This window comes from Lampetra fluviatilis, chromosome 6, assembly GCF_964198595.1.
Source record: "Lampetra fluviatilis chromosome 6, kcLamFluv1.1, whole genome shotgun sequence".
NCBI lineage: Eukaryota > Metazoa > Chordata > Hyperoartia > Petromyzontiformes > Petromyzontidae > Lampetra > Lampetra fluviatilis.
The window spans coordinates 3501394-3525887 of record NC_136280.1 but is presented as its reverse complement, the minus strand read 5'-3'; the positions used below and the strand labels follow the sequence as shown (position 1 = coordinate 3525887).

The 24494-nt window shown below is 55.0% G+C and overlaps 1 protein-coding gene across 4 annotated transcripts in view; it reads left to right on the top strand.

Annotated features, from left to right (window-relative positions):
- LOC144933053 (SH2B adapter protein 1-like) overlaps positions 1-24494 on the top strand; it is a 78121-nt gene that overhangs the window by 15007 nt on the left and 38620 nt on the right. For all 4 annotated transcript variants that reach the window (XM_078857533.1, XM_078857535.1, XM_078857534.1 and 1 more), the window contains exon 3: positions 21248-22402. In XM_078857533.1, the coding sequence (XP_078713659.1) occupies positions 21275-22402 (1128 nt within the window). In that variant the 5' untranslated portion in view covers positions 21248-21274. The remainder of the gene's footprint in view (positions 1-21247; positions 22403-24494) is intronic.

Sequence of the window (24494 nt, the reverse complement as noted above, 5' to 3'; positions counted from 1 at the left end):
ATACAGGAAAGTAAAAAAATGTGAAATGCACTTCAACTTCGAATAGGGTTGTGTGTTTAAAAAAAGGCGAATTCCCTGCACGCTCCGAGCTCGTGCGGCATGGCGTGCCGCATTCTCGCACCGGTACAGCGCCGCTCCTCCGTTCATCTCGATTCGTTCTTTAATGCCAGTCCCATTGCATCGCCCTTTGCACTCTCTCGCTCTCTGTGTGTCTTGCATTGCTGCGTGATGTAAGGCGGAGAGCGAGAAGCCGTCGTTATGGTCTCGAGACTCGAGACGGTCGGCTGCGTACGGCGCGAAAGAAGTTCAACGTACATAGAGCTACATACGTAATAAAGTGCGCGTATGTATGTCGACTCGGCCCTCGGATGAGTACCTTAGTGCGGTGGTGTAAACAGGGGGGGGGAGACAAAGGCGGCCGGGCGTGGTGCTGGCCACGCCACCCCCTCGTGTGCCGTGCCGGCCTTCATAGGTGCCGCTCGCTAACAGCACTTGCCCCTAAAGTCTGTTGAGGCTATACGGGGGACCTTTGTCTTTGTGTGAGCGTGATCTCATTTCGAGCAGGTCGGGCTGCCCGCTAAACACGGAACGTTGTCGGGCCAACGTTGTACCAATGTTGTACCAACGTTGTTCCTCCCAACGTTGACCCAATGTTGTTCCAACGTTGTTCCTCCCAACGTTGTTCCAACGTTGTTCCTCCCAACGTTGTACCAATGTTGTTGCAACGTTGTTCCTCCCAACGTTGTACCAATGTTGTTCCAACGTTGTTCCTCCCAACGTTGACCCAATGTTGTTCCAACGTTGTTCCTCCCAACGTTGTTCCAACGTTGTTCCTCCCAACGTTGTACCAATGTTGTTCCAACGTTGTTCCTCCCAACGTTGTACCAATGTTGTTCCAACGTTGTTCCTCCCAACGTTGTACCAATGTTGTTCCAACGTTATTCCTCCCAACGTTGGAACAACGTTGTTCCAACGTTGTTCCTCCCAACGTTGACCCAATGTTATTCTAACGTTGTTCCTCCCAACGTTGTATCAATTTTGTTCCAACGTTGTTCCTCCCAACGTTGACCCAATGTTATTCCAACGTTGTTCCTCCCAACGTGGTACCAGTGTTGTTCCAACGGTTCCAACCACAACGTTGGACCAACGGATTGACGCGTTTACTGGCTCGGCGAGGAATTTAAAAAAAAAGTGTCCTTGCCACCGTGGCTTTTAAAGTGTTCCCCTGCACAGCACTTGCGACCGTGGACTCTGTACCCACCACCACCCTTGCCGCCCTTGTGGGTTGGGGTTTGTTATTGGAGTGGTTGCTACTACTACTATTGGGGGGGGGGGGGCATGGGTGGGTGTGGGGTGAGAGCCCTGCTGCTGTTGCTGCCGCTTGCTTGCAGGGGTTGTGGAAATGACGTGAACATTCCGGGAACTCGATTTTTTGAAGCAAATTTTTATGAAACGGTGGCGGCCAGGTTCCGCGTTGAGCTATTGTGTTGCGGTTTTGTGTTGTTTTGTTGTTGTTGTTACCAACAGCACACAACGACAAAGACCCACCCCACCCTTACCCCCGTGTGTAGCCTTTAACAGGCTGTTGGGGCAAGTGCTGTTAGCGAGTAAACACCTCTGATGGGATGACACGCAACACGATGGCGAGTGGGGGGGGATGGTTGCCAGCAGCCACGCACGGCCGCCTTTGTCTCTCCCCCATTGATGACATTTACACACAACACACAGAGCCGTCGGCGGCGGTGAGTGGCGGCAGTTACATTTAAGGCTGAGCGGACCTAGTGGGGGTGGTGGGGAGGGAGGCTTAGGACCTTTTCAGGTATTCGTCACCGGCGTCGGCTGTGGGCGGGAATCGAACGCGAGCACGCCGAGTTCGAGCAATGCAGTGGTGCGCTAAGGGGCCGTCCATAAATGACGTCACGCACCTGGGGGGGGGGTCAGACATTTGTGACGAGGGGGGGGGGTTTGAGAAATGACGTCACATCAAAATGCGCAACTTTAAATAAATATAGACAACACGTTCTACTTAATTAAATCGACGTTTTAATAAATGTTTTCTCCTACAGCATCAGAGTGCAGCGCCACATTAAATACGCACTACAATGACAATAGTTTAAAGCGATTTGAAGCATGTTTTATTTTTTTTGGGGGGGGGGACAGAGCTTTATAACGTCATATTTGAGGGGGGGGGGGTCTGACTTTTTGTGACGCCGTGTGACGACGGGGGGGGGGGGGTCAAATCGCGTGACGTCATTTATGGACGGCCCCTAACCCCTCTGTCACCGCTCCCCACACACACACGTGGCATGTCGGCTGCCACGCCACCATGACGTCGTGGTGGAATTGGATTAACGTTGCCTCACCGACAGGCACGCACACAAAGATCTCCCCGCTCGAATATCCGTACAGAACGCTTGAGTGGCGGGCGGGGGGGGGTGGGTGTGAAGTGCTCGTGTTAGCGAGCGCCTGTTAAGGCCGCTGGCATGGTGCCCGAGGGATTGGTGTGGCCGGAAAACCAACGCCTCACTCCCCGCTGTCGTCTGCGTCTCGCCAAGTGCTGATGTGTTCATTGAGGCCGAGTGCTGGGGGCCTCCCTTGAGTCGACAAGTTCTTGGCCGGGAATCGAGCCGAGCTCCGCTGGGTTCCGTGGCGGAGTACACCAACAACATCCCGAGCCGCCCATGCTGGGAATCTGCGAAAGAGAGCTTCGTAGCTCATCGGATTCCTCCTCCAGGCTGGATAAAGATTTTTCTGAGTGTCATCCTTTCCGCCGCCCGCGGACAAAGATCCCCCGTGTAGCCTCAACAGACCGTTTGGGCAAGTGCTGTTAGCGAGTTGCACCTACAAAGGGCGGTCAGCACCACGCCCGGACGCCTTTGTCTCCCCAGTGGCGATGTTTACACACCCCACCAGGTACTCATTTGAGGCTGCACCGACCTAGGCGAGGCCCAGGACCGGTTCAGATAATCGTCACTGTGCATACGTACGTTGAACTTCTTTCGCGCCGTACGTAGGCAACGTGCTCAGCGGAGGTGCGGTGTTGAGTCGAAGGTTTGTGGCGCAGACGACGTCAACCGCTGCACTACCACTCGCCCGCCCGCACGCACGCACGCGTGATAACGCATAACTCGCGCGTGCATACGGGCATGTTGACGAGGGTTATTTGCAGTTGGAACCCCTCGTGCTCGTTATTTCATCTTCCCGTTTTCATCCCTCGAACGTCAGCGCCGCTGATGATCTGCGTTCCGCTGATGATCTGCGTTCCGCTGATGATCTGCGTTCCGCTGATGATCTGCGTTCCGCTGATGATCTGCGTTCCGCGACAGCGCAGCTCGCGGCAATGCGGCGTTCGTTATAATCGGCTTTAAACTTGACTTCACCGTGACCAATTTAGCAGCCGTTCCCGAAACGTTCCACCTTGCGTGTGCGTATCTTTACTTGCGCAAGTTTAACACGGAGTAGACTAATATCATCCATAACATAGCTTTTTTTTGGTTAGATCGCGTAAATATAAATGTGTCGTGAAACCCGCCAACACCCGGCGTGCTGTACTAGTAACGAATTGGCACGTCCTGTTTACGTCACAAACCTTGGCAGTTGGTTGTGTTGGGTGGTGGCGGGTTTACCAACACATTTATATTTACGCAACATTGGCGATGAATGTCTGAACTGGTCCTGGGCCTCCCCCCTCGGTCGTTTCAGCCTTAAACGAGTGGTTTGAGCACCGGGGAGACAAAGGCGGCCGGGTGTGGTGCTGGTACTCAACCCCCCCACCCCCCCCTCTTTGTATGCGGTGCCAGCCTTTAATAGATAGGTGCTCACTATCAGCACTTGCTGTTGAAGGCTATACGGGGGATCTTTATCTTGTCCTCCGTGCGGTACAGCCAGCGCCGCACCTTTGTTCTTTGATTATAATTTTTGTTTTTGAGATCCATTTTGTTTCAATTGACGATCGTTCAACCAGCACTGCATGGTTGCCCACGTGGTGTTGTGGGGAGGCCCTCGTCCAACAGTGAATGGTCTGACTATCCGTGCGCTTCCCACGGGGTGTGGGGACACCACCCCCATCCGTGTGCTCGTGAGTCTAAACATTGGCCACGCTCATTTGCGTTGGACTAGAGCTCAAGCCTTACACTTTGAGGCTGCGAATGAGTCCTTGGCCCGTGTATCTGAACGATTGGGGGACTCTCTCCTGCCTTCCCGCCGCTGATGCGGGTTTCACGATTGTAATATATTCGTCCCGAGGTTAAATAAGAACAAAAACAACAATAATCGCAGCACGGTGCGGGTTACCTGCATTCCGCACCATAATGACTACATTGCTGTCAAAGTGCCATTGGTGTCCACGTGTACTGTACACGTTGAACTTCTTTCGCGCCGTACGTAGCCAACCGTGCCAATCGGAGGTGCGGTGGGGGTGTGGACAACAAACTGAAACTCTTAAACAGGATCAACACGAGTCAATATACACGGGCAGTCCGCATCACGTGTTTGCAGTGACATATTCTCTCTCTGTGTTTGCAGTGACATTCTCAGTAAACCGTGGGGCTTCTGGACTTCGGAATGTGTTTTTTTTTCTCTCTCTTTCTCCCTTTCCTGAGTCAACTTGCCGCGCTAATTTACACAGCGGGAGAAGTTAACATCGTGGACAAACAATCGTGCGCAGTCCCGGTGACCCGAACTCGCCACGCAAGAAATTGACCGAGGGATTAACTGAAGTCCGGGGGGCAGCAGCAGCAGCAGCGCGTGTCTTGTCTGCGCTCCGCGAAGGCAACTTTCTTCCACGTTGGTACATTTTGAGAAATTTGTTTTTTTTTTCGCTCCTCGCAAACGGCACGGACGGCGTCCCGGGAATGCGGCAGGAGGCGGGCGCGTACCGCGCGCACGCAGACACGTGGCGACGTTTGCACACCGCGCCGGGTACTCATTTGAGGCCGAGTCGACCTCGAGGAAGCCCATGATCACTTCAGATAATCGTCGCGAGTGGGAATCTGACCCGGGTCCGCCGGGTTCATGTACACGCGCGCAAATGTACGCGCGCGCACGCACGTACACAGGCACGCACGGATATATGTCCCAGGGTGCATCACGGCCACATCATGAGTGACGGATATCCGTACCTGTACCCGGGCCTCCACTAGGTCGACTCGGCCTTAAATGACAACGTGGCGCATCGCGAACAGACACTTGCCCCAGCAGTCTGTTAAAGGCTACGCGCGGAGGATGTTACGTCCTTGGTCTTTGTGCGTGCGTGGCGTGGCTGGGGCGGGTGAGTGGGTGGGCGGGAAGGGTTAGGGACGGGTGTCAAGTAGGAGTTGAACCAGCCACACTCGACTGGATGAAATCTGCCATGACTGCCACCAGCGCAACCTCTCCAGCATCACCACCCCCCCCCACCATCCACGCTCCGTCACTCAATCTGTGGCTCGGGCACAAATTCACCGGTGGACGCAGACCTGGCCTCACACCTGTGCCACTGCCGGTTTGCGTCACGCTGAACGAGCGATCCCGGGGGAGTGGGGGGGTCGAGGAATCGTCGTCAGGTTGTTTTGTCGTCGTCGTGAATGAAACCGACACGGGCTCCTCTCGAGCGACGCTCTGTTTTCTCCCAACGGCATCGGAATCGGATTATTTTTGAACACTGGAGGTGAATCCGATGAGCTGTAAAGCTCTTTGCTTATTTGCTTCTTCCTCCCGCGGATGTCCAAAGCGCGGCGGCGGCGGCGCACCCAGAACGAATCGCGCGATTGAGAATATTTCGGCGAGGGATGTTTTTTTTTATTGGTGCGGGGGGTGTGGGGAGGGGAAAGAAACACAAAAAATTTGAAAGGGCGCAGGCTGGCTGGCATGTTAACTTCACGCTCCGGTTGTCGTGCCACGATAATGCCATTCGTGGATGATTTTCTTTTTGGTTAGGACGTGTAGCAGTCGTACGAGTCGTAGTAGTGGGAGTTGTAATCCGGCAACATTTGTTTGCCTGCACAGATTTGGCCTTATCCAAAACTGACGGATGAAGTGCACGGAAACGCGCACACATCTGACGCCCCCCAAAAAAAGCCAATGACAAAGATTCCCCGCATAGCCTTAACAGACTGTTGGGGCAAGTGCTGGTTAGCGAGCACCTAATGAAGACCGGGAATAGTACACGAGGGGCTGGGTGGGTGGCACCACGCCCCGGCCGCTTTTGTCTCCCTGGTGGTGATATTCACACATCAGGTACTCATTTGAGGCTGAGTCAACCTAGGGGAGTCCCAGGACCGGTTCAGATAATTGTCACTGGTGTTGGCCGTTCGTAGCGCAACACCCTAACCGCTGCACCACCGCTCCCCACATCTTACACGCTCGCGCACAAAAGAAAAGAAAAAAGCTCCCCTGTTTGGTCTTACTGTTATTGTTCAAATTAGCAAACAGCTGTCTCTCTATGTAACCACACGTATCCGAGTTTCCTTTACAAACCGGGAGATTAATATCCGTGGCTTTTCACACGGTTAAATGAAGGACACTGCACGGCGTGCATACACGTGCACAATCATCGTATACGGGGACGTCAAAGTACGATGCGGAATTATTTTAATTTTTGTGTATGCACATATGTATTCGCCTATCTATCCTCATCCCCTCCGGCGCTACGAAGCAGCCAACCGCCGGCGAAAACGATCGAATCCTCGCGATGGCGAAAGGGACGGCGGCAGCGAACGACCGGCAGGCCCGTGACCGCCTCCGCTCCTCCTGTTTATTTGGCAGCGGTTGCCGGGCGACGCGGAATGGGTCGTGTTTCGTTCTATTAAGGGGACCCCGTCAACCCGCATCACCACCGCCCCCTCTCCTCCTCCTCCTCCTCCATCCCTCTCTCCGCCCTGTCCTCTCCCCCGTTTGATGTCGGACGCGCCGCCGCATGAAGTGCGCGTCTGGTTTTCGGTTTCTCGCGCGGGGAGAGACGACGGAGCGGTCGTCGGTCGTAAATGTCGAATATATCCCACTCTCGCGTCTCTCTCTCTGTTGTGTCTCTATCTGTGTATCGGTGTATTGCAATAACTGCGAGATGTGCCGTGCCTGTAACTGCGGCACCCCCCACCCATAAATAGAAGCTAATGGCGTCTTTTTCATGCCTCTGGGGAGGGGGGAGGGGGGAGGGCAAATTGTGAACGTCGATGGCTTTTTAGGAATAGCCGTTTTAAAATTGGTGATGCAAAGCGCCGTTACCGAAGAAGTTGGAAAAGGAACGTGCGACCTCTCACTCTGCTCGGTCACCCGTCGGGATGTGAGCATATGATTATTACAATATATATATATTTTTAAAATATAAAATATTAGAATATAAATTGACTCACGCCTGTGTTTGAGAGCTGTGCGGACAGACGTAAGCCACCACGGAGGCACATATTTTTTTACGATCCATGGGTTTCCGTGATCAATGCTCAAGACCCGAGCGTTAAATTCCGTGGAAGGATCAAGGTGCCGTACCGGGGGGAGCCGGCGTGGCTTGCCGCCTTGAGTTTTTAGCTTAAATGCGAATCTGATTGCGAGCTTCTGTCCTCCAGGCGGGCGTTGTGGGCGCGTGTCAGCGAGGCCTATCGAGCGGGAGACACCCTGTTCCCCCCCGCCCCCCCCCCCCCCCGGCAGAACCGCCAAGGGTTTGCGACTGCGCTCCTCACAACAACAACAGCATCAGCAGTGGCAGCGGCGACAACAACAACCGACAACAACAACGCCCCTTAGAGGAGAGAGGGCTTTAATTATTGATGGCATTGAGTGACCCCGGCTGACGCGTCCCAATTTGTCTTCGCGCCAAACGATAGATCGCCAATTCAACTTAAAGACGTTTCGAGAAACCATTTAAAGCCCCCGTGCGGAGGCACCTGCGCTTAAGTAGCTGACCGGTCTAATCATTCGACACAACCTCTGGGCGTGCAGCCGCGTCCGAGGTTTGTGACCGTCTCTTTGTTTCTTGGTTTGTTTTGCTTTTGTGACCGCGTGCCAATTTCCAATGACCTTTAAAATGTGAAATCTGAGTCATGTTTAGACCGTGGCGTTGCACGCGTGCTCGCGGCGTCGCGATAAATGGCGGAACCTAGAAACGAAAATTATATTTATTTATTTTACCAGGTAAGGCCCACTGAGATATACTGTATAGCTCTTTTTCAGAAGCGACCTGGCCACAAACGATAGCTCAACTCGGTGGATTATCATCACGTGGAAATGTGCAGCAGCCGAAACCGAGAACCCGGAGAAAATTCCACGCGACCACGGGGAGAGAGACACGCAAACTCCGAATATACAGGCGTCAGGGTCGGGATCTAACCCGCGACTTCCTGCGTGCCAGGCGAGGTAGTTTACATCTCGCCACCGCGCATCTCTAGCCAAGAACCGAACGAGGATCGTTAAGCCCCACGTTCGATAGCCTCGATATCATAAAAAAAAATGCCGTGTATTTGCGCGCACGGATCGAAAAATCGCTCGAGAGTAAACAATGTCACCCATAACGGCGCCAGAATCCTGGTGAAAGGAACGTCGGTAAATTGAAATGGGAAAACATTCCGAGGTCACTCGCACACGGCCACACGCGCACGAAAGGCAAAGAGGTCCCACCCCCCCCCCCCCCCCGTATAGCGACGCAGGCTGCTGGGGCAAGCGATGTGCAGCGAGTGCCGTATAAAGGCCGGCACGGCGGCTCGCAATGGAGCGCAGTGACCTGTCCAGCACCGTACCCCTGTGGCCTGTCTCCCCCGTGCTGATGTTTACACATCATTTTAGGCCGAGTCAACCTAAGCGGAGGCCAAAGACGGGCTTCTTACGCCCCGCGCCGCTGACGTTAGCCATGGCGGGGAATCGGCCTCGGGGTGCTGGCGCAGCGCGGCGCTAAGCACCGTGCTACGGCTCGCTGGACGCCACTCCGCACACACACGCGGACGACAAGACGAAGACCGATATCCCCCATATAGCCCTTACCAAGCGCTGTTGACGAACACTCATTGGCGCACGAGGGGGTTGGTGGCCAACCCCACGCACACCCAGCAGCCTTTGTCTCCCCAATGCTGATGTTTACACACCGCTCTCTATCGGATACTGATTTAATTCTGAGTAGGCCGAGGGGAGGACAGTGCCCAGTTCGGATATTCGTCACCGATGTTGGCCATAAGCGGAAAAGGAATTCGTATCGCCGGGTTCGTAGTGCGGTGCGCTCACCACTACCGCCGCTCCCCATATGCAAAGACAAAGATCCCCACACACATGTGCGCACACACGCACACAAAGATAAAGGTTGCCTTTGTGCACACACACACAAACACAATAGCCAGAATTTCAGTCGTCGCACGAATTTAAAAATCGCCACCGATCCCTTCTGGGTGGGGTCTCTTATAACTTTATATATTTTTTTATTTTTGGGGTGCTGTGAAACTGTAACCTTTGCATTTGATCGCGCGAAGCTCAGCCGACATTAGGTAACCCGACGATTATCCTCTCGCAAACGCCGGCCGAAAATGACCACGAGCTGTCAGCCGTGTTTAGTTTACGTGGTGGGGTGGGCGATCGCGGTGGCCCAAGCGCTGCGAGTGGTTTCGGTTTGTATCTATGTACGTTGAACTTCTTTCGCACCGTACGTAGCCAACAACCGTTGTAATAGGAGGGTTGGGTCGTGGGCTTGGGAAGGACCGACCGGGATGACGGGTTCCCCTGGAGGAGCCGGTAGAGAGACGGCGACTTCCAGTGAAACCTCATAGATTCCACGTAGGGTGGGCCACCTCTGTGCTACAAACAGACATAAATGGGACATTCCGTGGGAATGAATAAGAATCTCTCACAGTGCCAGGACAGATGAGGGCTGCACACGCAAATGCTTTGTCTTGAGCGGCGGTGAATTATTGTCATTATGCCACCGACAACACAAAGAGGGAATTTTCACCTCCCAGTAAGAATTGACAAAAAAAATGTCCCAGGTCAGGTTACCTCCGCCGGAGGCCGATCCTCGGAAAAACCAACCCCCGATTCCACGTAACGGGATGAAAGAGTGGACAATACGCATCCTGCGCGATACCTCTCCCTGCGTACGTACGGCCTCGTGTATTGTAGCATTGCGTCGAGCTAGGATGCAAATATGATGGAGGGGTTCCTTGCCTCTAAAACATTTGGCAGGTGACGACCATTGGCTCAAGCGAGCCCGACTCCGCCGATGAGACGTTGAATGTCCAAACCCCGCTCGTGGTGTTGAACCAATACTGCCACCGCCGCCGCCGAAGTTATCCCTGTGGTTGCTGACGGGATGTGTCAAACAAAAAACGTTTTGAATGTCGGAGGAACAGAGGCGGTGTGGAGCCACGCGTGCTGGCTACTGATGATATATTTGTTGTCGTGTCACCGATTCCGTGCGTTTCCGCTCGAAAAACTGTCGTCCACGCACTGCCGGATTAAGCTAGAGCGGGGCCTGTTGCAAATTTTTATAAAGGGGCCCTAAATAAAAAACACACAAATGTGAAACACACATTTTTTACTTGCATAGTAAAGTAATTGTATGTTTTTATTTCCAATACAGCCAGATCATACGACAAATCGCTAACCTTAAACACCCAGTTGTTCATAAAAGTTGAAGGCGGTATAGTACTATAGTGATAGAGCAAGTGCAGAATCACTGAACCGAAATTGATAGCTTGAAAGCATTTAGCGCGGGGGGCCCTTCAAAGTGCGGGGCCCGTAGCTACTACACTACTACACGTGTTGTAGCTACTTGTGTAGCTACTTGTGCTACTAGGGGGTCATCCGGAACTGGCTGCCCTTCCCCTGCCCTGTACCGGTCACGCCTCGGCATGCCTTCTCCTCGGCGTGCCTTGGCTTGCAATGCCCTTACCCTGCCCTTTCCCTCTAATGCCCTGCGCTGCCTGTCTAGCCTTGACCCCCACTGCCTTGACCCCCACCCCCCCCACCACTGCCTTGACCCCCCCCCCCCCCGCTACTTTGCTACGGGAACAACCCGGCACTGCGTTCCACGTCTTTGAGATTCGCTTCTCAGTCACAGTGGGGGGGCGGGGGGGGGTGCAGTTAGGGGGCCCCCTCCCCAACCGTGGCCAATAACGAATCGCACGCCGTTCCACAGGAAACGAGAGAATGCGAGTTCTGTGCAAGAATCCGTGGCGGTTGGGGGGCCACCGGGGACCTGGGACCGGTGGGGGAGGAGGAGGAGGGGGGTGGTAAAACAAAAGGGTTTTTTTTTGTTGCGCACAATCGTTTTATTTCCTTGCGGAGGAGAACATGCGCAGAGTTTCAACTTTTAAACTTCCACGCGAAAAGAAGAAGAAAAAACAAACTAACAAAAAATGCGTGGTCGCCTCTGCTCGGCCAAGTCCCCCCTCTGTGACTGCACAAAGTTCGCCGGGAAATATTTGCACCCCATCGCAGACAGAGAACGGTGGGGGGGGGGGCGGGGGGCAGTTTTCGTTGCCAGCGTTATCATGCAAAGCATAATACATCGTGTGTTTCATTTGAGTCACAATAATAATAATGTGTGCATGTATGTCGAGCTCGTTTGGCACCGTACGTAGCCAACCGTGGCTGCGGGGGATGGACAGCAACACGAAACACAAACTAGTTATTGTTTTACTGCCTGAAGTGAATTCATTGCTGTGAGAAGGCCCTCCCATGCCGTACCGGTCATGAAGGGTTTGCTTGACCATTCTTCACCACACTGGTCAGTGCGGGTTGGGCGGCGTGGGCGGGTCCGTTCAGATATCGCTCGCCACCGATGGGACTTGAACTCGGGTCACAAGATTCGCAAGGCCCTCCTAACCACAGTGCCACCGCTCACCCATTACTCACACAGACACACGCTATGCACACGTGATTGTTGATACCCGGTGGGTAAAGAACCGCTGCCCTCCACATCGTTCAACGAATTGTCACGATTCAGGGTTGCTGATTAAAAGAAAAAAACAAATTTCCGTTGCGGTGGATGCAATGGCCTCTAGTGGCTGCAGGGGTCACGTAAACCCGTGATGTACGCGTGCAAAACAATAACAAATTCCACATTGATTCTAAGACGTGCGATCTGATGCGTGTTGCATCGGCTTAAGAATCGATATTTAATCGACGCGTGCTTGGGCTCCGCTTTATAATCAGAAGAGTTCCCCGCCGAGGTCCTTCGTGATAACGTAACGACTTGGCAACGTTTGGTATTCACGCCATTCGTCATTTAGCGCAGGACCACATTCAGCATCATCATCACCACCACCACCAGCATCATCATCACCACCATCAACATCACCATCATCACCAGCATCAACAACAGCAACATCACCAGCATCATCATCATCACCAGCATCAACAACAGCAACATCACCAGCATCATCATCACCACCAGCATCAACAACAGCAACATCACCAGCATCATCATCACCACCACCATCAACATCATCAACATCACCAGCATCATCATCACCACCATCAACATCGCCGCCATCATCATCACCACCACCACCATCAACATCATCACCACCATCAACATCGCCGCCATCATCATCGTCACCATCAACATCGCCACCATCGCTACCATCACCACCACCACCATCAACATCATCAACATCACCAGCATCATCACCACCACCATCACCACCACCATCAACATCACCATCACCACCATCAACATCATCAACATCAACATCACCATCAGCACCACCATCAACATCATCAACATCACCAGCATCATCATCACCACCACCATCAACATCATCAACATCACCAGCATCATCATCACCACCATCACTACCATCATCACCACCATCAACATCATCAACATCATCAACATCACCAGCATTATCATCACCGCCATCAACATCGCCGCCATCAGCATCGCCACCATCAGTACCATCACTACCATGAACCACCACCACTACCATCACCACCACCATCACCATCACCACCACCATCAACATCACCACCACCACCTTCCTCATCAGCATCGCCACCATCAGTACCATCACTACCATCAACCACCACCACTACCATCACCACCACCATCACCACCACCATCAACATCACCACCACCACCTTCCTCATCAGCATCGCCACCATCAGTACCATCACTACCATGAACCACCACCACTACCATCACCACCACCACCTTCCTCATCAGCATCGCCACCAGCAGGGAAGGCGCTGCTGTGTTGCTACACGGGCACCGCCCGCGGCAGGCCCCCAAAATCCGACGGCACCGGCGCCCACAGCTGCAACGGCAGTGACCGTGGACCTCGCGCGGCGACGTTTTCCGAGCTCGCCCCCCCCCCACATCCCCCATGAGCGCCGGTAAAACCCCGACAGGAGCCATCTCGATCAGACGTGTCTTCTTCCAGCGTCTTCTTCCTTCGCCTCCTCTTCCCTCGCATCACCGGAGTCATTCACAAAGCGGTCATCGCCGCCACCCGCCCGCGGCCCCTTCTCGCTTCTCTCTCTCTCCCTCCACTCTCCCTTGACTCTCTTCTTGGCTCTAGAGGGGTCAGGGCGGGGAGGCAGAAGTCCGGGTTGACCAGCTCCAGCAAAGGGCAGATGTGTAAAGAGCGAGAGAGTGCCGTGCGTGCGTGTACTGTATAGAGTGCGGGGGAGCGGTGGTGTAGCGGCGACGATTATCTGAACCGGTCCCGGGCCTCCCCTAGGTCGACTCGGCCTCAAATGAGTACCTGGTGCGGTGTGCAGTAAACATCGCTACTCGGGCATGGTGCTGGCCACGCCACCACCTCGTGTGCCACAGTGCCCGTTCCGGCCTTCATAGGTGCTACTCGCTAACAGCACTTGCCCCTCCAGTCTGTTAAGGCTACACGGGGGATCTTTGTACTGTATGTGGAGTACGTGGCAGCTCACGACACTAAACCGTCATGGGGGGCAGTTAATGGCTTCAAGACGCGTGTCCCAGAAGGAACATCCTTCCGCGGGATAGACACTAAATCTTCCTCCTCTTCTGTTTACCAAATAACAAAACATTTTCCCCGACACTGTAAACGCAACCGCTCCGATTTGGTCCGAACAAAAAAAAATAAGTCTCATCATCTCTGATTTTTGTTGTTGTTGTTGTTGTTTAAACCAGTCCTGGAAAAAATGCATCTACGCTCGTACGGCAGAGAACCCGTAAGCCCAATGAACCGAGACTGCTGCCGTTCTTTCCATCCCAAGTGCCACTCGGAATCTGGATTTAGACTGCAGGAGGAATCCGATGAGCTGTGAAGCTTCGATTTAAAGGGATTCATCTTATTGGTTCTTTCGGTAAAGTCACGTAGAATGGAAATAATAAAATAATAAAAATAAAAACCTAATAAAATTATTTTATTCTATTATTTTATTTCATAATGTTTTATTTGTTTTATTTTATTATTTCCATTCTACGTGACTTTACCGAAAGAACCAAGAAGCTGTGAAGCTCTTTGTTTTTTTTTTTAAACAGAATGTCCAGTGTGGGCGGGTCAGCAAAGTTACAACTCAATCCATTGATTTTTAGTCACCGATCATGACGACGATGACGACGGCGACGATTTAGTTTCGTCGTTATTTTATTTGTCGCCTCGCAGGTTAAGCGATACCGCAGCGCTCCCGAGGAAATCCCGTGGTTGCGACCGGTCAAAGGTGACGGTGGGGTGGGTGGGGGTTTATTTAAATGGACATCGTCGTCAAACTCAACCCTCGGCTTTAAGACGTTCTCGAGGTAGCCAGCTGTGAACGAAGAAACAAAGCAAAGCTCGTTGCTCGCTGTCAAAATTGGCGACAGAGTGACGTTGGGAGCCCCCCCCCGCCGCCTCCGAACGACCACCCTTTATCGTCGGCGCCATCGCGCTTCTCTCCCCCGTCGTTGCACAACTCCTGTCACGAGTGTAAAAACGTTTTCCCGAAACGGCTGACGGGCGCGCAAAAGTTGGGGAGGGGTGGGGGGCCCCCCCCCCCCTATCCACCCATGGGGGGCCCCCCCCCCTATCCACCCAATGATTCCTTCCCATCTTTGTTTCCTTCATTCGGTGCGAATGACGTTACGATTATTCGCGCGCGTGTGTGCGCGCGTGACCGCTCGGAATTTAAAGAACTTGCTTCTTTTTTTTTGCACGATCAACTCTGCTCACCCGCGCGAACGCTCGTTTCCACTGTACGTACGTAATTTCACTTCCTGTTGGCACGCGTTTCTGTTCTCGCGTCCTCTTCCCCCGCTTCCCCCACGTTTCCGCGCTTTATTTCCGCGTTCACCCGAGTCTCCCCTTCCTTTTTAAACGTTTTCCTTCCAAAACTCGGGCCCGTAGTCGTCTTGGTGTGGGTGTTTCAACATGGCGAGGAGAAAAGTAAAACCAACAACAGCGGTCACTCGGTGACCGAGCGAGCGAGTGACCGACCCATCATGAAATTGCCACGTTCTTCAGTTTTTCGCTCCACCGTCCCCTGGGAACTTCCGCGGCCATCGGACTCCATGGCACGTGGCGCGAAACGTCGACACGAGTCGGAGAACGTGGACACCCTGGAGGAGAGAAAAAACTCACGGGGGATGCGACCGAAGCGTCGGATACGGCACGATCCAATATTTCTACTCGCCCTGTCCTTCTCTCTGCGTACAGTAATGGGCCAAACTTCTCTTTTTTGTCTCTTTCATTATTAAGTGAAGAGAGAGAATAGTTTTTTAATATATACTGCGAATTATTTTTCATACGATTACCACTTCCTCAATTCCCCACCCACTCCTCGCCTGGTTTACAGGAGGCATCGGTTTGATCCCGTCCCTGACGCCTGCATATTTGCGTGTCTCTCTCCCCGTGGTCACGTGGATTTTTCTTTTGGTCCTCCGGTATTTCCCTCCGTTTACAATCGACGTGCCTTGATACTCTTTGGCTGCTATAAATTTACCGGTACACATGATGATGATGATGATAAGCCACTGATTTCAGCTTTCATTTGTGGCCAGGTCGCTTCTGAAATAGAGCTATGCAGCTCAATGGGCTTTACCTGGTGAAAAATTATATATATTTTTTATAGTTTAAATGATATCCGTACGTCTTATTCATTTCCCCTTTTATTTGTACATTCGTATGACTCACTTGACACCGGGTGTCCCGCGTGAGGGTGAACTCATCGTGCTGCGTCGGTGACTTCGCCACATCCCTTCACGCGAAATAACCTCTCGCGTTTCTCCGATGTGTTCTCGAATGTGCTCTTAACACCCCCCCCCGCACCCTTCCCCACTTTGAAAAAATGGTTCAGAAACGTGGCCCATTGACAAAATATTTTTGTCAAAAAATTAGGAACAAAAAGAGGTGGTGCATGCTTGGCGTTGAGAGACCGAAAAGAGGAAGAGACACGACTGAGAAAAAAGTACAACGAGCTAAAGACATAATTCAAACTCTAAAGAAAATTAAGTGGGGCCTTGGCCAGGACACGTCGCGGCTAAATACGATGATGGATGCTGGTAATGAATAACGATGGAGCAGCAGCCAATGGATGGAATGCATCCAAAAGGAGGTCCTCAGAGGGTTGTTACCTCCCTGGACGCATGTTTGTGCACCGTACGAGGCCAACCGTGCGAATCCGAGGTGTGCGGGGGGGTGGAAGGACAACAGACTAAGCACATGAAGTAGTTCTAAAGAAATTCGTTTTCAATGTCAATTATTTAAAAGTGCGTTGTTCCGGTAGATTTCCAATATCGGAAGGAATAGCGTTTCAGACGGCTGCGGAAGGGCATCTGAGAGCGCGCGATGCAGGGACCGTTTTTGTTCGGTGGATCACGGGAGAGTGCGGCTTGCGGAGGTCTTCATCCAGCAATGGATTGGCCATGGCTGCTGACGCTGATGATGGATGGATTTTAAAATGAACGTCAACCAAATTGGCACGATCAGTGTGGAAACGATTTGATTAAATAAAAAGTGAAAGTGTGTCTGCTGCTCAAGCCAGCATGGCTGGGTGCTCATCTTCGCTGGTGGCCAGTGGTAGAATTTCCACATTTCTATGGCAAGGAGCCAGCCTCTCCAAAGGGGCATATATGTAGAGACATTTACAGCACAGCCCTTTTGTCCATCCACTGGTGGATTAGGGAAATGAGCAATTGCTGTATAATATGAACAGACTTGTGCCTTCAGAGTGATTGTGGAATTTCCAACGGTGCCTCAACACAAATTTACTTGGCTAGGTATAGAGGCGAATTGACTTTAACCAATTTGTAAAATACATTTTCCAAAACGCCATCTACATTGTCAGTTAATCAGTGACGACACTTGCTCAAGTGTTTCATCTCGTGTAGAATCGAGTCCCGGCTCTTTCTGAACGGTAGGCGCCATGAGCCCATGGCATTGAGTATGAGCTACGTATGACCTATGAGCTTTGACCTGGGTCACAATTAATCACGACGACGTTTCGCAGCGCAAAGCCTAACCACCGGCCTGGCCACCCGTCACGCGATGCTCCCGCGTTCAGGGTTGCAGTTTCGAAAGAAGATTCACCCCATCCGTAGGACGGCCCTGCTGCCATCATCTCATTTCCGCTCGCAGGCCAAACTAAAAAGAAACGTGGATCTATACGGACGCCCGGTGCCAACACCTGTCCAGACAACTCCGCGTTTCAATTGAAGCGGCGATCTGCGCCGTGGAATTTTAAGGCAAAGGGAGAAAAGAAAGAGAGAAAAAAGTTAAAAAATGTGCGCCGGCGCCAGCGTCGGGAGGGGGTGGGGGGTGGGGGGGGCAGCGGCCAAGGACGCCCCTCGCGGCTCCGCCGTGCGGTCGCCGCAGCTGCTGCCCCGTTGACGTTTGCCGGCGTCGGCGTTGGGGGCGGCGGCGGCGGTGAGGATCGGCCCGCAGACACCGCCGGCGGCGGCGGCGGCGCCCGAATCGAAGGGGCTACGACAGTAACTCCAGCCCAGGGGTTTCCTATTTAAGGCGGCGGTTTTTAATTGACGATCAAAAAGCGGAGGCTCCGCGTGGCCGCATTTGGTCCCTCGGGGTGGATCTGGGCGCTGCCGTCCGGTGGAGGAGAGGCTCCTTCCGGCCGAGTCGCTGGCTGCTGCCGTGGATATTCCGGTTGCTCGATTGGATATCTCCCGTGCGGGAAAACGCTGGCAGTGGCATACCGGGAGGACGGCGGAACGCGCGACGTGGAGTTTTTGTCGTCGTCGTCCTGATCCGTTACGACTTGTCCATTTAGGACGGACTCATCCATTCAAATTTCCGCTCAAGATGTCATGCAGTTGAGTCGCGCGCGCAAGAATCGATGACGATTTTTTCTGTATTTGCATTCCGATTTATTGGGCCTCTTGACAGCGAACAAAAGTGCAGCAAACGAGTCAGAAAAAAGATCGAGAACCAGAGGACAGGGAAGAAGAAGCTCAAAAACGAAAAAAGGGAAACCCGATTTTTTTTTGTTTCCAATTGAAGCGCCATTTTCTACGAATCGCGACAATTGGCGGAATCGCCCGGGGGGGGGGGGGGGGCCGCGGGCAAATCGTAACGAGGTCCGAGTGTCCAACGGACCTGAATGCGACGGGTTTCCTTGCGGGCGTGCGGCATCGACCACTCTTTCTTTGTCTCCAATTCGGAACGGCCGTCGCGAGCCACGGGAGTCGCTGCGTCGGGGATGGCCCCGCCGTGGTGGCCCCACCGTGTTGACCCCACCGTGTTGACCCCACCGTGCTGGCCCCACCGTGCTGGCCCCACCGTGTTGACTCCACAGTGTTGACCCCACCGTGGTGGCCCTACCGTGGTGACCCCACCGTGTTGACCCCACCGTGTTGACCCCACCGTGCTGGCCCCACCGTGCTGGCCCCACCGTGTTGACTCCACAGTGTTGACCCCACCGTGGTGGTCCCACCGTGGTGGTCCCACCGTGGTGGCCCCACCGTGGTGACCCACAGTGTTGACCCATCGTGGTGACCCCACCGTGGTGACCCCACCGTGGTGACCCACAGTGTTGACCCATCGTGGTGACCCCACCGTGGTGACCCCACCGTGGTGGCCCCACCGTGGTGGCCCCACCGTGGTGGCCCCACCGTGGTGGCCCCACCGTGGTGGCCCCACCGTGGTGACCCCACCGTGGTGACCCCACCGTGTTGACCCCACCGTGGTGGCCCCACCGTGGTGACCCCACCGTGGTGACCCCACCGTGTTGACCCCACCGTGGTGGCCCCACCGTGGTGGCCACCCGCCACCCCCGTGACCCCCGTGACCCCCCCCCCACCTCCGTCGGCCTTCGGGATTTTTTTTGCGAACTCATTTTCAGAACGCGAGGAGCTTATTTTGAAACCGCCCTCTTTACGGAGAGCGATGCGACAGCGGAACGGGTGTACGGATGTTCGTGGTCACCACCACTGTACCGAGAAACGTGAAGTGGGGAGTCCTTGCGCTGCGTTACGAAATGTGTTCATCGTTCATTGGGATTTTTCTTGGTAACTACTGACATAAACGCTAACTCTCGCCGTCTCGCCTTTGCACTATACTCATCAATACGCGTGTACAGTTACAAATCAAGTTTATTTATTAATTTATATTCGCCGAAAATTGATGGTGCAACAGGATTAATCATGCGGATTAATGTTTCCCAGTAGCATGAGCTCATTGTGATGAAAAGTCAACCCTGTCGAGTGCCGCTCTACATTTGTCCGAGTTTCATGAAGCAGTGCCACTTGTGTAACGACAGCGTCTTGGACAGGCGCCATCCGTGAACACTGTGAGAGCCAAACGTTTGTGTCTGTGTGTGCTGTTACCATTACGTAACAGCACAAAGAGAGTCAAAGATCCTCATGGCCTTAACAGACTGTTGGGGCAAGCGCTGTTGCTTAGTAGCACCTATGAAGGCCGGCACAGCACACGAGGGGGTGGGTGGCCAGCACCACGCCCGGCCGCCTTTGTCTCTCCAGTGGCGATGTTTACACACCGTAGTAGTTACTCATTTGAGGCTGAGTCGACCTAGGCTAGGCCCAGGACCGGTTCAGATAGTCGTCACTAGTGTTGCCCGTGAACAGGAATCGAATTGGGGTTGCCGGGTTCACAGCGCAGTGCTCTAACCACTACGCTACCGCTCCCCCCATTGTAACAGTCACACACACGCACACAGTGTCTCGAACGTAATCTAAAACACAGGAAAGTGGTGGAGCGTGAATGTGTGTGTGTGCGCGCGCGTGCGTGCGTGTCAGCTCTGTTCGCGTGTGAACGGAGCTCAAATAAGGAAACCAAAGAACATCCCCTTACATCTTCCTCCGTCGCGTTTCCACACGATGCCCACAGCTGCCGCCCCCCCCCCAGCACCGCCCCCCCCCCACCTCGCGCCGTTCAATTACGGCCGTTCAACGCGGCGGTCACTCGCTGGCTCGCCGCCCTCTGCCTAACCGCCCGCTCGCTCGTCCGCCCGTCTGTCCGCTCGCTCGCCCGTTCAGGTGCTCTCTCCGTTCGCTCGCTCCGTCGCGCACGCACGCGGCACACCTGCACCGCTCGGGTTTCCACGATTCACAGAAAGGCCGGGCGGCCTCGGCTCCACGAATTGGAGGAAGTGGGCAGTGCCGGGTTTTGCCTTTTGACACACGTGGGCGCGCTATAAAGGGTCGCTCCCGCCCGCGCGCTTTACTTTGCTGCAAATTCATTTGACATCCGTCCGCGTGTTGCCGGTGAAAAGACCGGCAGACGCGAGGAAACCGGTTTCTCATTCATTTTCTCGCGCGGGGCCTCCTCTGTTTGTGGAAGTGTTCCGAGCGGCAGCGGAGGAATCTGTTTGTTTGTTTATTTATTTTATTATCTGAATGCGTTTCAAACATTCATGCTCTATGCATTATTGGGATGTTACTGGTGAGTAAGTAAGTACACAACCAGCTCACTGCCGTAACGGGGTCGCTCCTCGCCAGGCGGTGTGCGTTTCCTTTGGGCGCAGAGTCCTGACTAAATCATCACTAAGAGAGAACTTGTGGGGAAACGCTCGACTCTCCCGAGGGAGCGCAGCGTTTTTTTCTAGTCGCGCTGAAATTCACGACCTGGGGAGTTTGTTTGCCGGCAGCCGCCAGAATTTGTGGTTCGCGAATTACGTCGCTGGAAAAATGCTTTTCTGCCGCCGTACATGTCGGGTCTGCCCCCCCCCCCCTCCCGGTGTTTTCTAGAGAATTGCAGAAAGTGGGGCCAGAGCCGGCAACCACGGCCGATTTATCCTGGCCCTGCGCAGGACGGTAATACTTCTGTGTTCGTCTTCTGTGTTCGTATGCCGACGCCGACGACGACTCGGGCCCCGTGCTGACCGCGACGTGACGTCTCCCTCCCCCCCCCCTCTCTCGCAGTCTGCGAGTGCTTCATGTGGCGCGGAGATGAGCGGCGGCGGCGGTGGTGGCGCAGGGGAGCGGGAGGCCCCGCCGTGGCCGCCCCAGGACGGGCCCTGGAGGGAGCTGTGCGAGCGACTCGCCCGCGAGGCGGCCACCGACTTTGCGGGGCAGTACCGCGCCTTCACCGCGCTGCACCCGCAGTGGGCCGGCCCGGACGCCGCCGCCACCTTCGCGCAGATCTTCGCCGAGTGCTTCGCGCAGCGCTTCCGAGCCGAGGTCGGCCGACCGAGCGGCGCCAACGACAGGAGAGGAGGACGAGGCGGCGGTGCCGGCGGCAGCCCGGCGGCCGCGAGTAGCGCGGCGTCCGAGGAAGCGGCGGCGGCGTCGAAGAGGGGAAGCGTCGGGTCGGACTTCTCGGGCCGGGAGGGCGCGGCAACGGCGGCGGCGGCGTCGCAGATGGCGGCGTCGCGCCGGCGCAGCACGTCGCAGGAGTTCACGACGAAGCGGGACAGCGTCTCGTTAGACCCGCTGCCGCCCCGCGGCCCGGGCCCCGCCGGCGGCGGCGGCGGCCCCGACGTCTACCCGGCGTCGGAGCGGCGCTCGCTCGCCGAGCCGGCGCCGCCGTCGCCGTCCTCGACGGAGCAGGCGCGGGACGGCGCCGACTCCGCCGCCGATGCCAAGTCGCTGAGCTCGGACGAGGCGTCGTCGCTGCGGAGGGGCTACGGCCCCGAGCCGCCCTCGCGCCTCAGGGCGTCGTTCCGGCGAGTGTGCGACATGTTCCGGCTGCGCAAAAGGACGAGTCAGGGCGGCGGCCACCTCGCCGCAGCGAACGTCGCTCGCCGCGACGGGGAGCGGCCGTGTGCCAACGGCGACTCCGGCGAGGCGAGCCAGGAGCCCGCGGCGGCCGTCCCGGGCGCCGCCGCCGCGTCGGCGTCTCGCGAGCGGGGGCGGCCGCCGCTCTACCGCTGGTTCTCGTGGTCCCAGCAGCGGCGCTCGGACCCGCGGTGCGTGAGGCGCGAGGGGACGCTCAGCTACGTCGTGGCGGAGGACGTCAGCGGCAGCCAGGTGCGGTGGCGGCGCTGCCGGCTGCTGCTGTGCCGGGCCGAGGGTCGTGGCGGCGGCGCCGTCGCCTCCGCCGCCGGGTACCAGCTCGAGTTCTACGTCCCGCCCAAGGTGGGTGATGCGCGAGGATCGCCGAGACGTCGGGCGCGCCGCCGTGACCTGGCGAGGCTGCTGCGATCCGATTCGCCGTGTTGGGGTGCGATGTCGTTCGCCGGCCGTACCGTCGCACGGCTTGGGCCGTGCCGTAATGCATCGCGTCGTAGCAGAGTGTCACGGAGGGGGGTGGTTGAGAGCTGCGCCGCATCGCTGTAACCGCGCCGCAGAAGGCCTCGGGGCCCGGGACGTTTGCGACACGCTGTTCTCTGATCGAAGTTTTGAGCTTAAAGGCAATGCGTGTGTCGATCGCGTGAGCGGCACGACAAGTCGAGGCAGTTTTCTGGCCTCGCATATGAGAGAAACGAGGAGCGCTCTGTTGTTGGCGATGATGGTGTGGGCGAGTGGATGTACATACGTTGAATTTAGTTCGCGCAGGACGTAGCTATACCGTGCTAATCGGAGGTGCCGGGGGGAAGGACAGCGAACTAAAACGCACAAACGCACAGGAAACGCAAAAAACGTACCCCCAGGGGTTGGGGCGGGGGGGAAAGCAGCAGAGGAGGAGACGATGAAGGGAATAATAATCATCGGATAAAAATCTCCACTTAGAACTAAAATAAAAACGTTGGTCCGATGTGGCTGGAGTGTACCATTTTCTCCCAGCAGCGTTTGTTTTAAGCCCTGCGCGACAAACGCACCGCAAACGAATGCCGGTCGAGTCCGCTCGGCCGCGTAGACCTCCGGGCAGCGAACGTCACATCCCTGCCACCGCCGGCCGCCACCACGGAATTTTTTTTGGTTCCGTTGATTCGGCGACGCCGAAAGTCTGCCGCCGGGTTATCGATCTGCGGCAGTCGGGCTCGGCGTCACGTCAGCGAGGAGAGGGACATTTGCTTTTTGCAATTCTCCAAAAATTCGAGCGGCAGCGCACCGATAGCGGCGACGGCTCTGAAGGATAACGTCGGGGGGACAAACTCGTTCCGAACGTGCCCCACGGGTGAGGCCTATCCACTCTGGCGGCGGCACACACATCTGGTCACACGCCTCGGGGAAAGGGAGAGTGCCCGTCCGCGGATTTGTCAACCGGGCCAAAGGATCGTCGTGAAAGTGAATTAAATGAACGGGCCAGATTTATTTATTTGGTTTGGCTACAAGCTTGCTACTGCTTGAGAAGCCGGTTTTATGCACGGGGGCGGCTGAAACCCGGATTCGATCCCGGGTCTGGTGTTGACATTAAGCACGGACTTTGCTTGGCACAGTTTCCCCGGCCCGCTGGTAATAAACGACGCAGTCCCAGGATCGTTGGCGTATAAATCGCGCAGCTTTAAATCTTTGCTTGGGGATTTTGAAAAATATTTTTTAAACAAAGTTTTCTATGTACCTTTATATATTTATTTACGTCTTAACTCGCCCCATCTGATCGATGCGCCTTTGCCGCGAGGAGCTGTTTGTGCAGGGCCCGCGGTCATGCGCGTTCCGCCGAGCGGGGGCAACGATTTAGCGTCTCCGCTGCGGCGCGGGGGCTGCAGAAACAAAACGGCAAAGGCCCCCCCCCCGGTGTCGTGCGTGGGCCCCCCAAAAATACACAGCGGGCCTCCCCCGTTGCTCGAATCTCAAAAACGATGAACTAAAGGCAAAAGCGCAAACCCGGCAGGGGCGGTGTGGAGGGTTTTCGGGTAAACTTGGCCGACGTTTCAACTGCCGCGCCGGGAGACGGAACCGGTACCGGGTTGCAAGTCCCCCCGGCGTTGCCGATCGTTACCAACTAAACCAGCGGTCAGCAAACCTGCGGTTCCGGAGCCGCACGCGGCTCTTTGAAGGATTGCCTGCTCGCGACGTTATTCACGTTGCGTTGGTGGCTCTCGAAATATTGACTATAAATTTTTTTATTTGACCGAAATTCGAACAAAAATGTCTCCTCTTGTTATTTTGGTTGCTGATCCCGGAACTAAACTCACGTTACTATTTGTTTTATATTACCGGGTTCTTAGACAGAAGCGACCTGTCTTTCACGAATGATAGCGACAGCGGAGAGTTTGCTGGAAGGTGCTGCCCGGTTCAAATTTACTGTTACGGCAAAGACGCAGGCCCGCCATTGCCAGCTTCA